Here is a 13,430-nt window from a genome sequence, read left to right as displayed (position 1 = left end):
TGATTTCACAGATGGTGTTGCAGGAGCCTCAGCTGTAATAGCAGCTGGACTAAAGCCCAGGTCTGCCTTCTGCCAGGTGGCTAAGAAGACCTTGTCAGTGATCCTGGGATGGATAGTCTGTTTAAGGAGAGTTAGGCTGGGCTAGGGAGATAGAGATGAGCGAGATGAAGTAGGGCACAGGAGTCCCACCTACTGCCCACTAGCTGTGAAGACATGTTCCCAGTTTCACCCTCAGGAAATCTCTGTGGGATATCTTTTGTGTCTGAGGAGCTATGCTGAGGGCAGGGCACAGATGAATATAATCTCTCTGAAAGGGATCGAGTCTGTTTCAGCACACCTTTAATTCTTGCTGAAAATACATTTCATTCCCTCCTCCTCTATCACCACATGCATGTCACTACTTTAGAGTACTTGGAAAAAATTCCCAGTGTATAAAATGTACTGGGTGCACAGTGGACTTTGTTTTCCTTCCAGAATTTCTCCATGACCTGGAACAAAAGGAGGGAGCTTCTATTTACTAAGCACCTGTTTCATGCAAGGCATTTCATATTTTACCTCATTCAATCCTCACAATAGTTGTCAGGTATGATGCCCATTTCACAGGTGAGAAAACCAAGGCACAGAGAGGCTAAGAAACTTGCTCAGAGTCAGTAGGTTTGATCCAGCCCATGAAATGCATAGGGCACACTCTTTCCATACCATCCAGTCACTCTGGTGATCCTTAGCCTCACTGTCAGCACCGAACCCAATTCCAGCCATTGTTGGCTGCAGAAATTGCTCTGTGAGGGATACCCATGTTGTGGGCCTATTCATGGCCTTGGCCCCTGACTTTCTTCCTGGATACTGCTGTTGGCCACGGTGGTCAGTGACATGGCGGGGTGGAAGTCTTAAATGAAGACTCAATCCCCTCATGGCGGGTCCCAGCTCCAGGCTGTCAGACAGGGGCAGTGGCTTTGGAACCCCAGCAGGGGAATGTGGGCTGCCAAGGGGCTAGACAGCTAGAATTATAGCCACAGCTTTTCAGGGAGCAGGGGGAGGCAGCTGGCTGCTACAGCTACAGCTCAGAGTGAACCCAGAATTCTTACATATCCACCCCAGTAGTCCGTCTGTCCGTCCATCCATCCATCCATCCATCCATTCCTCCATCCATCCATCCATCCATCCACTCAACTATCCATGTGGCCCTTCAGCACATAATCAGAACACAAAGGTGGAAGAACTCATTTTCTTGTTTGCTGTGATGCCTCTCAGTTTTCCTGATCAGTGGGGAGAAGTGGGGTGGCCTGCCGGCTGGGAGTGCTTCTGCCTGGCTTCACTCTGACCTTGGGTGGGCAAGTCACCTCTCCACTCTGGGAGTTTGTGGGGCTCAAAAAACCTTAGGGCTGCCTGGTGCGGGTCACTTCTCTTATTTTACTGGTGGGTAAGTGAGGCAGGGAGAGGGGAACTGATTTGTCAAGGTTAAGTAAGGAATTCATGGTGGATTTAGGACTGGATTGCAGGATGCTGCCACTCATTTGTAAAGTGGGAGTGGGGATCCTGGCTCTCCTAGCCTCCTGGGATTGTAGGGAGGACCCCACAAGGTAAGTGGTGGGAAAGTGCCTTGAGAAGTGAGGTTACTAGGCCAGAATGTCCCAGAGGAGCAACCAAGGCCCAGGCTACTGGGCCAGGACAGATCCCACAGTGACCACAAGGGGTCAGCAGACAGTTGTGAGCTCAGTCAGGATCTGCTGGAAGGCAGGAGCTTGTGTGCTGGGGTCAGGGAGGGAGGCCAAGTCATTCAATTCCTGGGGACCCATAGCACAGAGAGGTGGGGACCTATCCCAGTCCAGCCCCTTGTTGAATTGAGAAGTGTTACTTTGGGTATTGTAGTACAGAGCCTGGTCCAGCTGATGACTGGAATTCTGCCCAGCTGTGAGGGCTGAGGAGGCAGAGCTAGAAGCAGGCCTGGGGCTCCCTACCTTCTCAAGTAAACTTTCTCTGGGCTTTAGCTTTCCCACCTGCAACCTGGTGGCTGATACCTGCACTTCCTTCCAGTTCTCAGCTCCTGAGATGTGGCAAAGGGCTTTGCACACATGATGCCCCATAAATAACTGCATTTGAATGGATGGGAGAAACTCCTGCTCTTAGCTAATCCAGGTTTATCCCAAATGATTAATTCAGGCTGAACTTTGCTTTACTAATGTTATTTATCACTTGGCAGAATAATTCCTAATGAGATTACTTTAGCCACTCTGCTCATCTGGGAGCATTTTAAAGGTTCTGTCACCAAGTCACTGTCATTCAAGTGCACATGCCCTCCTGCCCTCCATCATTCACATTAGATCTCTCAGCTGCTGGCTGGCTCAAATCCTTTGCCCTCATGGAGGTTACATTTGAATAGTCCCTAGTGGGGGAAAATGAATCAGATGAAAATCCTGGCTGTTGGTGGCTGGTACCTCCTTTGGGTTCTACAGGAAGAACTATTGGGGCTGCGCTTGCCCTGTTCAACCCTTTAGCCACTGGAAATGCTGCCCACAAGCCTTGAGGATTCATGTGTCCTCACTCTTCACTGCCACAGTGAGGTTTCATTCATCTGATGTACATGGGCTCTGTAGTTGCATGACTCTGAGTCGGAATCTCAGCTCTATCTCTCAGGAGAAAGCTATTTTACCCTCCCCCCCCCCCCCCCATTTGGAGCTTTAGTTCCTCATCTGATAATGGGAATAATTGTGGTATCTACATTATAGGCTTGTTCTTAGAACTCAGTGAGCTAATGCTCACATCAGGAACATGATATGAGGCCTGGCACCTCATGGGGTAAATATGAAGAGGATTGTGGTGGCGATTGTTGAGATGTACTTGGAGTTGACATGTAAACCTCAAGAGGCAGCCTGGTGTGGGGTGCCTAGGTGGCTCAGTTGGTTAAGCTCAGGTCATGATCTCATCGTTTGTGGGATCGAGCCCCGTGTCAGGCAGCATGTTGACGGTGAGGAGCCTGCTTGGGATTCTCTCCCTTTCTCTCTGCCCCTCCCCTGCTTGTGCACATGCTTTCTCTCTTTCTCTCTCTCTCAAAATAAATAAATAAATAAATTTTTTTATTTTTAAGAGACAGCCAGAGAAAAAAAGAGGAGAGTGAGCCCCCCAATTTGCTCTGAGACCCTGGGCAACATACATCCCATCTCTGGGTCTTGATGGACTTCTCTCTTCCCTGAATTCTAGTTAATTGCTCAGGAGGAAGAGGATGGACTGAGATACATCTATAACCCATTCAGGGCCTCAGAGCCTCTGTAAGTCAATGACTACCTGGGGGAACCTGGTCATGGAGCAGTGGTCAGTCACTGGGGGACCCCAACCAAGCCTTCCTCTGGTGGTTCTATGGGGCCAAGTACACAGGCTCTGCAGGATGAAGTGGTCACAGGGGAAAAAACAGTTCCTTAGCTTCATTCCAAATGTAAATTAGAGGACCAGGAGCACCTCATCCTGTGGAACCTAGCTTTCCAAGCTTATTTCCTGTGTTTCTTCCCATGAGCCAAACCTCATGAATTCTCTTCTCCAAAGAGGCCTCTTGATTTTCTACCTGGAACCTTTGATCCTACTGTTTACTCTGCTAGGAATACAGCCCTCCCACCTCTCCACTTGATATTCAGCCCAGACCCTTCAGGGCCTGACTCCTGGTCCACCTTCATGAAGCCTGCCCTGAGGTTAGCTCTCCTTCCTGGACCTAGACCCACCCCATCTGTCTCTCATACCTGGTGTTGTCATTGTCTACCATCCTCCCTTTGTTCTCTAATGGGACTGGGAGGTCCCACTAGGCAGGGGTTGGACAAATAGGCAAAAGGGAGACTTGGCTACCCCTTTGTGAAATTTGTGTCATGCACCACCATTTTCTCTGGAGCTCCCAAGTCATTTCCAAGAGGTTTTCTATTTTCTTTTTCCTTCTACCGCTTCAGAGATTCTGCATACCCTAGCACTGAGGATTCTTTGACTACCCAGAAAGGTTTTCAAACACAACCTAGGATTTCTATCACTCTAAGCAGAGGGCAAAACAGAGGTTGCTAACCAATAGTCCTCTCAGGGCTGACAGTGGGGATATCGAGTTTGATCAACACCATGTTTTCCGTGCTGTGAAAGTTAAGCACTTTGAGTGGGATATCCAAGTTCTGATTAGCAACAGCCCCAACCACCACCATTGGCCAAGTGCGTTTACCTCCCTGGCCCCTGAAGACATGTGAGTTTGTGATCACCCCTAAGTGCCAGAACATAGGTTGCTTTAAAATATTTAACTAGTTTCTACAACTTTAAACTTACACTTTATACAAAATTGAAATGTACAGGGTACATAATGAAATGAGAACTTCCCACTTCCTCCTCTCTGGGACAACCAAGTTAACAGTTTCTATGCATCTTTCCAGAAATGTTCTAAGATCACAGGTCCTTAAGATGAAGTTCATGGTCTTCATAAACTATATGTAAAATTTTAGATGTAAATGCTGATTTATAGATTCTGTAGGTTTCATCAAAATCTTATAAGAGTCCACAATCCCTCCCCCCCCCCCCCCCCCACACACACACACATTAAGAACCACTGACTTTGAGACTTCTAGTTCAGGAGGCACCAGTAGCACCCATGTTGGGCTCCCATCTTTCTTGAGACTCCAGTGAAATAGAAATATAGTAAATTCTAAAAGTACTAAACACTCAACAGCCAAGAGAACTAGAAAGAAGACTTTATTTAACAGGTATTCATTGAAGTCATATTATATGAAGAGTCTTCTTCTAGGCCTTGATGGTAGAGCAGTGAAATAAATCTGATAAAAATTTCTGACATCCTGGAGCTTATATTCTAATAAGAGGAGACATAAATAAACCAAAGAAATCATTTAGAAGGTGACAAATTCTGTCGGAGATAAAGAAAACAGTTAAGGGGGCTTGGTAAGGCCATGTTGGGGCATTTCAGTTTTAAAGATGGATAACTGATGAATGAGAAATTTCAACAGGTGCTTGGAATGTGGAAGAGGATGAGAGCTCTTGATGAATGTATCAGGTGGAAGTAGCAGTCGAGAATATTCTCTTAGCCAACTAAAGAGGAGACAGGAGTCAGTTGGCTTGAAAAAATCCATGGAGGCTTTGGGCTCAAAGTCAACAGGTTATGGAAGAAGGGAGGAGGGAGAAAAGGGAACTAAAATAGGACATTTTATTCCTTAAGCTAGTTAGTAATCTCATGGGTGTCACTTGTACTGTTATTTGTATGCCCTACACATAGTTTATAATATTGTTTTGTATCTACTCAGTATATAATAAACTCATACACAACCTGGGGTGGATGGGAATGGAGGGGGGGTTGGATAACCGCTCCAACCTACTGTCCTACCCTTCTCTATACTCAAGTTTCCAAAGTGCAGGTAACATTTCTCCCAGGTAGAAAACAGTATGGCTCTTCTCTAAAGAAATTGAATTAAATATCTGAGGTCAGGGGCTCCTGGTTGGCTCAGTTGGTTAAGCATCCGACTTTTAATTTCGGCTTAGGTCATGATCTCCCAGTCCATGGGATTGAACCCCACATCTGGCTCTGCACTGACAGTGTGGAGCCTGCTTAGGATTCTCTCTCTCAACATACACACACACACACACACACACACACACACACACACACACACACACACTGACTGCTCATATTTGCTCTCAAAAAAAATGATAAAATATGAAAAAAAATTTTTTTTACTAGTCACCTAGAGCTTGCAGTGTGGATGTTGGCACCACAGAATAGAGGCCTCCTGACTCTGCTATCTGTGATTCTCCCTCACACAGGGCTTCCAGCCAGGTATTCTCATTTAGCAAAAGGGCCAGAGGTACAACAGACCTAATTGTGTAATAGCAGAAGAAACCCACACCAACTCATTTTACGAGGTACTCACTAATGGCCATACAGCCAGAAAGTGGTTAACCTGGGATTTGAACAGAGGCCTTCCTTCCAAACTTGTGCTCTTAGCTACCTGCCGTCCTGCCTCCCTCTCAGCTCATGCATATCCTTTCCTGGGGAAAATGAGGCACAAACTACTGTCAACATCTGTGCCTACAAGCCTATAGGAGAATCTGTCTGGATTTTGAACAAAGACCAATGGGAACCGAAAGGCCTAGTTCTTATCCAGTTAGCAATGTGACCTTGAGCTGACCTCAGGGGTAAGTGGTGGCTGTGGCCAGCTCTGTTGCATGAGGTTGGATCAGCTATCCCAGGGTCTTTCAGCTCACAAGGGCCTTCACTGACTGTCACTCTTAGGATTTTCCTGTTCCTAAGGTCCTCAGGGACAGTCAAGGAAGGCTTCTTTTGGGGGTGGGAGGCAGGTGTCTGGAATCTCTATTCTGGCACAGGTGGACAGGCTTTGTGGATAGAAAACCTTCTGTTTGAATCTTGGCTTCCCTTTTGCCCATGGTGTGACTGGGGGCAGGCCTTTAGCTCTGTGAACCTCAATTTCCTATTATGTAAACATAGGGGAACTTACAGAGTTGTTGGAAAGGTAGGAGGTGAGTTCTGTAAAAGGCCCAACATTTGTAAAACAAAAGCAGTTTCGTGGTAATTTTCAAACCTACACAAAAACAGAGAAAACAATATAATGTATGCCTGTGTACTCATCACCCAACTTCAACACTGTCAACATCTGGCCATTCTTTTTTCATCTGCTCCCCACCCACCTCATTCTTTTTAAAGCTGTATTATTATTTTTTTTTGTAATTTTTTAAATGTTTATTTATCTTTGAGAGAGAGACGCACAGAGAGAGAGAGACAGAGTGCAAGCAGGGGAGGGGCAGAAAGAGAGGGAGACACAGAATCCGAAGTAGGCTCCAGGCTCCAAGCTGTCAGCACAGAACCCATCATGGGGCTCGAACTCACGGACTATGAGATCATGACCTAAGGGAAGTTGGGATGCTTAATTGGCTGAGCCAATCAGGTGCCCCTAAAACTGTATTATTTTAAATTAAATCCAAATATCATATAATTTCACTCATAAATACATCAGAATGTATCTCTACAGATAAATCCTTTTAAAAAATCACAATACCATTATAACACATATAGCAAAATTAACAATTTCTTAATATTTCTTAAAACCCACTCTTTGTTCAATATTACCCGACTGTTCCGGAAATATATTTTTTACAGTTGGTTTGTTTGAATCAAGACCCAAACAAGGTTCACATACTGCATCTGGTTGATATGTCTCTTAAGTCTTTAAAATTGATAACATTTTCCTTTTTCCATCATTTTTCCTAGGCCATGTATTTATTGAATAGGTCATTTGAATATAGATTTTCTTATTTTATGGTTTTAATTTGCATTTCCTTGATGATGAGTGATGTTGAGCATTTTTTTTCATGTGTCTGTTGGCCATCTGGATGTCTTCTTTGGAAAAGTGTCTATTCATGTCTTTTTCCCATTTCTTCACTAGATTATTTGGTTTTTGGGTGTTGAGTTTGATAAGTTCTTCATAGATTTTGGATACTAACCCTTTATCTGATATGTCATTTGCAAATATCTTCTCCCATTCCATCGGTTGCCCTTTAGTTTTGCTGATTAGATTTTCCTATTTTATGAATTTGACTGATTGACTCCTTGGGTCATTTAGCATGTTCCTCTGTCCTCTGCATTTCTTTTGTATTGATCAAGCCAGAAGCTTGATTAGTTTCAGGTTTAGAGGTTTCTTTTGGAGGGAAAAGGAGGGAGAAGTAAAAATACTTCATAGGTGGTGCTATGAGTTTCCTACTGGGTCATATCCAGAAGCACATAATATCCTGTGGTTTCACTTTCAGTGATGTGAGATTCATCTGTAGATTCAGCTGACAACAGCCTGATCAGTCTTTATGAAGTTGCCCATATACCCCATCACTAGGAAGCTTTGATGATCATTGCCTGGATCCATTATTTCATTTGGGGTTGCCAAAAGATGATGTTTTCTTCTAAATTTTATTTTATTTTTTAAACATTTATTTTTGAGAGACAGAGCGTGAACAGAGGAGGGCCAGAGAGAGACACAGAATCCAAAGCAGGCTCCAGGCTGTGAGCTGTCAGCATAGAGCCCAACGTGGGGCTCGAACCCATGAACCATGAGATCATGACCTGAGCTGAAGTCGGACACTTAACCGATTGAGCCACCTAGGCGCCACTAATTTTATTATTCCTTCTGTATTCATTAGCTAATACGTCTGTAAAGATTTTTCCCTCATAAACTCTTTGGTCACTATGAGATAGGGTTTGTATAAGAAAGGAAGGATACAGACTTAATTCTTTCTCTTTATTTTCAGTTTTCAGAAAAATGAATTGGTGCTGGTCACCAAAAGCAACCTATAAGTTTTTGTTTTTGTTTTTGTTTTTTTTTGTAACTTTAGGAACTTGTGGGGCTAACTTCTGGATCTTTATATATTTGGTGTTTTGACCCATTGTAATCATTATTCTTTTGGATGCTCAAGTTGTCCTGTCTTTGGCCTGTGGGAGTCCCTTTAAAGATGGCATCTGAGTCCTTTTGACACACAGCGGTCTTGACTAGCCTCTTTACTTTCTGGCATGACAAAATATCTCAGGCAGGCTCATCTCGCATATTTCCTGCCCCAGACTTGGAGACAGCCATTTCTCCATTAGGTGGAATCTGGCACTTTAAATGTAAAAAAAATCTCCCAGGAGACCCCAGTGCCCAGGAGGCCCACTTTCTGTACGATATAGGGTATTCCTGATTGTATGGTGCCCATCTAGCTTAGCTCCCTGTTTTATCTCCTTTCCAGCTTTTTCAAATATGCTGAGCTCTTTGTCATTTCCCAGACAAGGTCTTCTCTCCTGATTTGGGACTTTGTGCACACTGATTCCTTTGTCTTAAATGCCCTTCCACTTCCTGCCCCTCTGACTCAGTGCAAGCCTTGACCTTTCTTTTTTTAAAAAAAATTTAATGTTTATTCATTTTTGAGAGACAGAGGGCGAGTGGGGGAGGAGCAGAGAGGGAGACACAGAATCTGAAGCAGGCTCCAGGCTCTGAGCTGTCAGCATAGAACCCGATATGGGGCTCGAACCCATGAACAGTGAGATCATGACTTGAGCCAAAGTCAGATGCTTAACCGACTGAGCCACCCAGGCGCCCCACCCCCCAAACCTTGCCCTTTCTGTGACACCTTCTTCACTCACTCTGGCAGGTGACTTAGATCCTATCATCCATTTATTGAAGTAGTCAAAACAGATCATTAAACTTTTAATAGTTGGCTTCCTTCCTTGGGGTTGCAAACACATCTGGCACATACATAGCAGGCACTGAGCTTTTCCTATCGTTGTGGCTATTTTCCAAGCTTATTAACCTTGGTCTCATCTCTTCCTGCTCTGGCTTCTGTTTAATACATTTCACAGAGCACCCTCTAGTTAAATAGCTAGAAAATACTTACTAAACACCTACTATGCCAAATGTGCTTTACAGACATGATTTTATTACTCTCAGCCAGTGAGGTAGGGATTATTATCCTCATTTTACAGATGAGCAAGAGGAAGCTAAGTGAGGTGGCTGAAGTTCCCATAGCTAGGTAGTGGCTGGGCTGGGATTTCTGTAGTGGATCTGACGCACAAAGCCCAAGATTTCCCTCCACATCACTGTCCATCAAAGTGTGGTCAATGATCCACCCACTTCAGAAACCCCTGGGGAGTTCATTAAAATGCACACTCTTGGATTCCATCCCAGATCTACTGACTCAGAATCCCAGGGAGATGGGGATGGAAAACTGAATTTCTAATAAGCTTCCTTGGGATGAGCTGAAACAATTATTATTTTTTGAATATGTGAAACACACACAGTTAAAACATTCAAAAGGTTCAAAGGATATAAATGAAAAAAGCAAACAGGGGAGGGGCAGCTCCATTCCCCAATTGCCCAGTTCTCAGAGGCAACCATTTTTCCTTGACTCCACACACTGAAGTTTGAGGGCCATCTTTGTATTTAGCCGATACATCAAGAGAAGCAGGTGTCTGCACTCCAGAGCCCACAAAAATCTGCAGGTAAGATCACCGTTCAAGGGCCGGTCCCAGAGTCACCAGCAAAGATGGCAAGGAGTTCTGTTTGGGCAGTGCCTACACAACCCATTTCTAGGACTTTCCAACTTGCTCTGCTCAGTCTATCACTTCATGCAGGAGGATGGTCCCTGCACAGGCAGTCTTATCACAAGCAAAGATCAAGAAAGAACTGGGCAAAGGGAAGGTAAGACACATTAGGATGAACAGAGGGGAGCCTGCACAGAGGTCTAGAGATGGAAGGGTCTGGGTAGGAGTTCCAAATCTAACATTTCCATTTGTATTTCCCATTATTTGTGGTAGCCATGAACCTTTCCCTTTAATATCAGTATTATTGGGGCACTTGGGTGGCTCAGTCCATTAAGCATCTGACTTTGGCTTAGGTCATGATCTCACAGTTTGTGAGTTCTAGCCCCACACTGGGCTCTGTGCTGACAGTTCTGAGCTTGGAGCCTGCTTCAGATTCTGTGTCTCCCTCTCTCTCTCTCTCTGCCCCTCCCTTGCTTGCACTCTGTCTCTCTCTTTCTCTCTCAAACATAAACATTAAAAATTAAAAAAAAATCAGTATTATTTAGGGGCGCCTGGGTGGTTCATTCGGTTAAGCATCCAACTCAGGTCATGATCTTACCATTGGTGAGGTCAGGCTCCGCTAACAGTGCAGAGCCTGCTTGGATTCTCTCTCTCCCTCTCTCTGCCCCACCCCCACCAAAAATTAATAAAATTTATTATTTTATTACTAGATTAATTAAATAGATTAATATTATACAATATATAATATAATAATATATGTAATATTAATACTAATACTTAATAGACTAAGAGAGCACGCCCCCGTGTGCTCTCTCAAAAATTAATAAACATTAAAAAATCAGTGATATTTAACTTTTCTGGTATCACAGACTCCTTTAGGAATCTCATGAAAACCGTGGTCCATCTCCCTAGAAAAACGCACAGATACATAAAACTCTGCAGCCTATGGCAGAAGCTTCACAGCCAGCCAGCCAAGATTACCCAGGATATCCAGGAGGTCCCAGTTAAGAACTCTGCTTTTAGATGTTCCTTTATATATATACTTAAAACGCTCAGTTTACAAAAACTCTCTATTCTTTAGAGAGCCTGAACTATGTCGCCACTTGCAGCGAAGTGCCCTGCTGGCCTTGAACTAGAGGCCAGCTTGCTCAGGAGGCGGAGGCGGCCGTGGCTTCGGCCATTGAGACAGATCGTCGGCTAGTCGGGGGACGGGGAGGGTGGTGGTGGTGGTAAGGACCCACAGATAGGTAATGGCTCCCGTTGGGGGCGGTGGGTGTCCTCCTCAGCTTTTAGCATCATCCGGCTGGGTCCCGGTGCTTCGGGCGCATTTCACGGTTTTTGAGCACGGCACCACCTGCTCTCCGCACCGCCCCACCCCCGCTTTCCTGGGTTTTGGGGAGCGAACCCACCCCTGACAGGGAACGCCGGCGCTGGGCGCGGCAGGCAGAGCTGCGCTGGAAGCCGGCGGGCTCCGCATTCATCATTGTTCCCCCAGCGCCTGGCACGGGTTGGGGCGCAGGCAGGGATGGTGGCCTGAAGCGCGCGGTCCCTTCCGCGTCGCCCGTCGCCAAGCTCTAGCGCCACAGGTGTTTCCAGAGAGCCTTCCCAGGGCCAAACCTGAGCCAGGCGCTGGCGACGCGAGAGAAGGACAAGGGTCCAAGTCTGGCCCGCTGAGCGCGGGGAGGACAACAGTCAGCTGGCGCAGGCAGCGCGGGGCGCACGGGGCCGCGAGGGGACCTGCGCGTGCCCCCGCCCCGTGCCGCGCGCTCGTGACGGCGCCCCCGGCCCCGCCCCCGGCCTCCGCCTCCCGCTTCCCCCTCCCCGCGACTCGGCCGCGCTCCGGTCGGCGGGCTCTATGGGGAAAGCGGCCGCTCTGTGCCGAGGCGGCGGCTGTGGCGGCCGCTCCCGCGGACTCTCGTCGCTGTTCACGGTTGTTCCCTGCCTGTCCTGCCACACGGCGGCGCCGAGCATGAGCGCTTCCACGCCTGGCCCCGGGCCGGAGCCCAAGCCCCAGCCCAAGCCTCAGCCCCAGCCAGTGCCGAAGCCTGAGCGGCACCCTGTGTCACAACAGGTGTCGGAGCCAGTTTCTGAGCCGGTGCCAAGACTGGAGCCTGCGTCTGAGAAGACGTCCGACCCAAGGCCAGAGTCCAGACCGGGAACGGAACTGCTGCTGGGATTGGGGCGGGGGTCAGGGCCCTGGCAAGAGTTGGGCTCAAGTGTAGGGGCTGGACCCTTTCCCAAGACCTCGCCAGAGCAGTTACCGGCACTCGGGCCAGTAGCCGGGAGCGTGCCCTGGACCAAACCCGAGCCCGGGTCGCTGCCGGCGTCAAAGCCGCTACCCCTTGGGCGGCCTGGACAGGCGAGGACGCCTCTTGGGGTTCCAGTGTCAGGGACTGGCACGACCTCCACTGCACCCATGGCTTTACTGCCTCTGGACAGCTTCAAGGGCTGGCTGCTCAAGTGGACCAATTACCTGAAAGGCTACCAGCGGCGCTGGTTCGTGCTCAGCAACGGCCTGCTGTCTTACTACAGGTAGGAATGTGCCAAGTTGGGGCATCTGACGTTGGAGGGTGGTGATGCTACAGTGATGGTGACAGAGGGCGTCTAGGGTTGGAGGACACTGCCACTAGCCTAGGGATGTTTGGGAACAAGCCCCTAGCAGGAGAAATAATATCTCTGGCCAACCTCTAAAGGCTGGGGGCCCTGACCTCTAATGGGGGAGCTCCCTGCCCCTCACCTCCACCTCCTCTGACAGGACCTCTGACAAGCTTGGGTTAAAGGAGTGAGTGGGGACATGGAGGGAGAGAGTGTTCTGGGGCCTCCAGGCCCCTCTGGTCTTGGTAACTGTGGAACCTCAGGCAGCCAATCAGAGTCAGTTCCCCCAAAGTCTTTGATTCTGGCTCAGGAGCTAAGATCATTGTGTTAAGGACTGAGGGGGACAGTCACCTTGTTCAGTCCTTGGGACCCACTATGGGAAGGACTGTTTGTTCCCCCCTTAGTTGGTCATTTAGTTTATTTCCCACTTTTCCTGACACCCCTGGTTGCCAGGCCTTGGGAGGGGCACAGCAGACTCACAGATGCGTCAGATACAGTGTCTGCATTTTAAGGGCCCATCTTAGCGTTCTGTGGAGAACCAGAAGTGTCCTGCTGGGTTTCAAGCAGCATGGGTTTCAAAATTGAAGTCGGGTAGTGAGATAGCTAACACTGCCCACTGAAATGGTTGAAAGGGGGAAAGATACTGAAGGCTTTCTCTCCTTTCTTACTGACTATTGCCTTAGTGTATTTCCTGGGGATGGTTAGTTTCAACATCGAGGTCTTAGATCACTCTATGCCATTGGTCCTCAAACCTGAGCCAGCAGCAGAATTCCCAGAAGGGCCACAAAGTACT

At 47.3% G+C, this 13,430-nt stretch overlaps 1 protein-coding gene and 1 long non-coding RNA gene across 5 annotated transcripts in view; one reads left to right on the top strand and one right to left on the bottom strand.

Moving 5' to 3' along the window:
- Positions 1 to 13,430, top strand: part of OSBP2 (oxysterol binding protein 2) — a 192,265-nt gene that overhangs the window by 2,011 nt on the left and 176,824 nt on the right. Inside the window, exon 1 of one of the 2 annotated variants that reach the window (XM_060612688.3) lies at positions 11,877 to 12,574. The exons of the other annotated variant lie outside the window; for it this stretch is intronic. Within the exon in view, the coding sequence (XP_060468671.1) occupies positions 11,898 to 12,574 (677 nt within the window). The 5' untranslated portion in view covers positions 11,877 to 11,897. Of the gene's footprint in view, positions 1 to 11,876; positions 12,575 to 13,430 lie in introns of those variants that run through there. 2 annotated transcript variants of the gene reach the window in all.
- Positions 4,691 to 12,836, bottom strand: LOC132665563 (uncharacterized). 3 transcript variants are annotated; one of them, XR_009604182.1, is made up of 4 exons: positions 12,780 to 12,836; positions 12,516 to 12,697; positions 6,480 to 6,563; positions 4,691 to 4,822 (listed from the first exon to the last, which is right to left on the bottom strand). It is a non-coding gene; the product is annotated as an uncharacterized LOC132665563 (long non-coding RNA). The 3 variants fall into 3 exon arrangements; XR_009604181.1 differs by lacking the exon at positions 12,780 to 12,836 and having other exon boundaries at positions 12,516 to 12,773; XR_009604180.2 differs by lacking the exons at positions 12,516 to 12,697; positions 12,780 to 12,836 and adding an exon at positions 11,452 to 11,783.

The sequence above is a fragment of the Panthera onca genome, chromosome D3 (genome assembly GCF_046562875.1).
Source record: "Panthera onca isolate mPanOnc1 chromosome D3, mPanOnc1 haplotype 2, whole genome shotgun sequence".
In the NCBI taxonomy this organism is placed as follows: domain Eukaryota; kingdom Metazoa; phylum Chordata; class Mammalia; order Carnivora; family Felidae; genus Panthera; species Panthera onca.
Note: the sequence above shows the minus strand (reverse complement) of the source record. Positions and strands in the feature narration are given on the sequence as shown.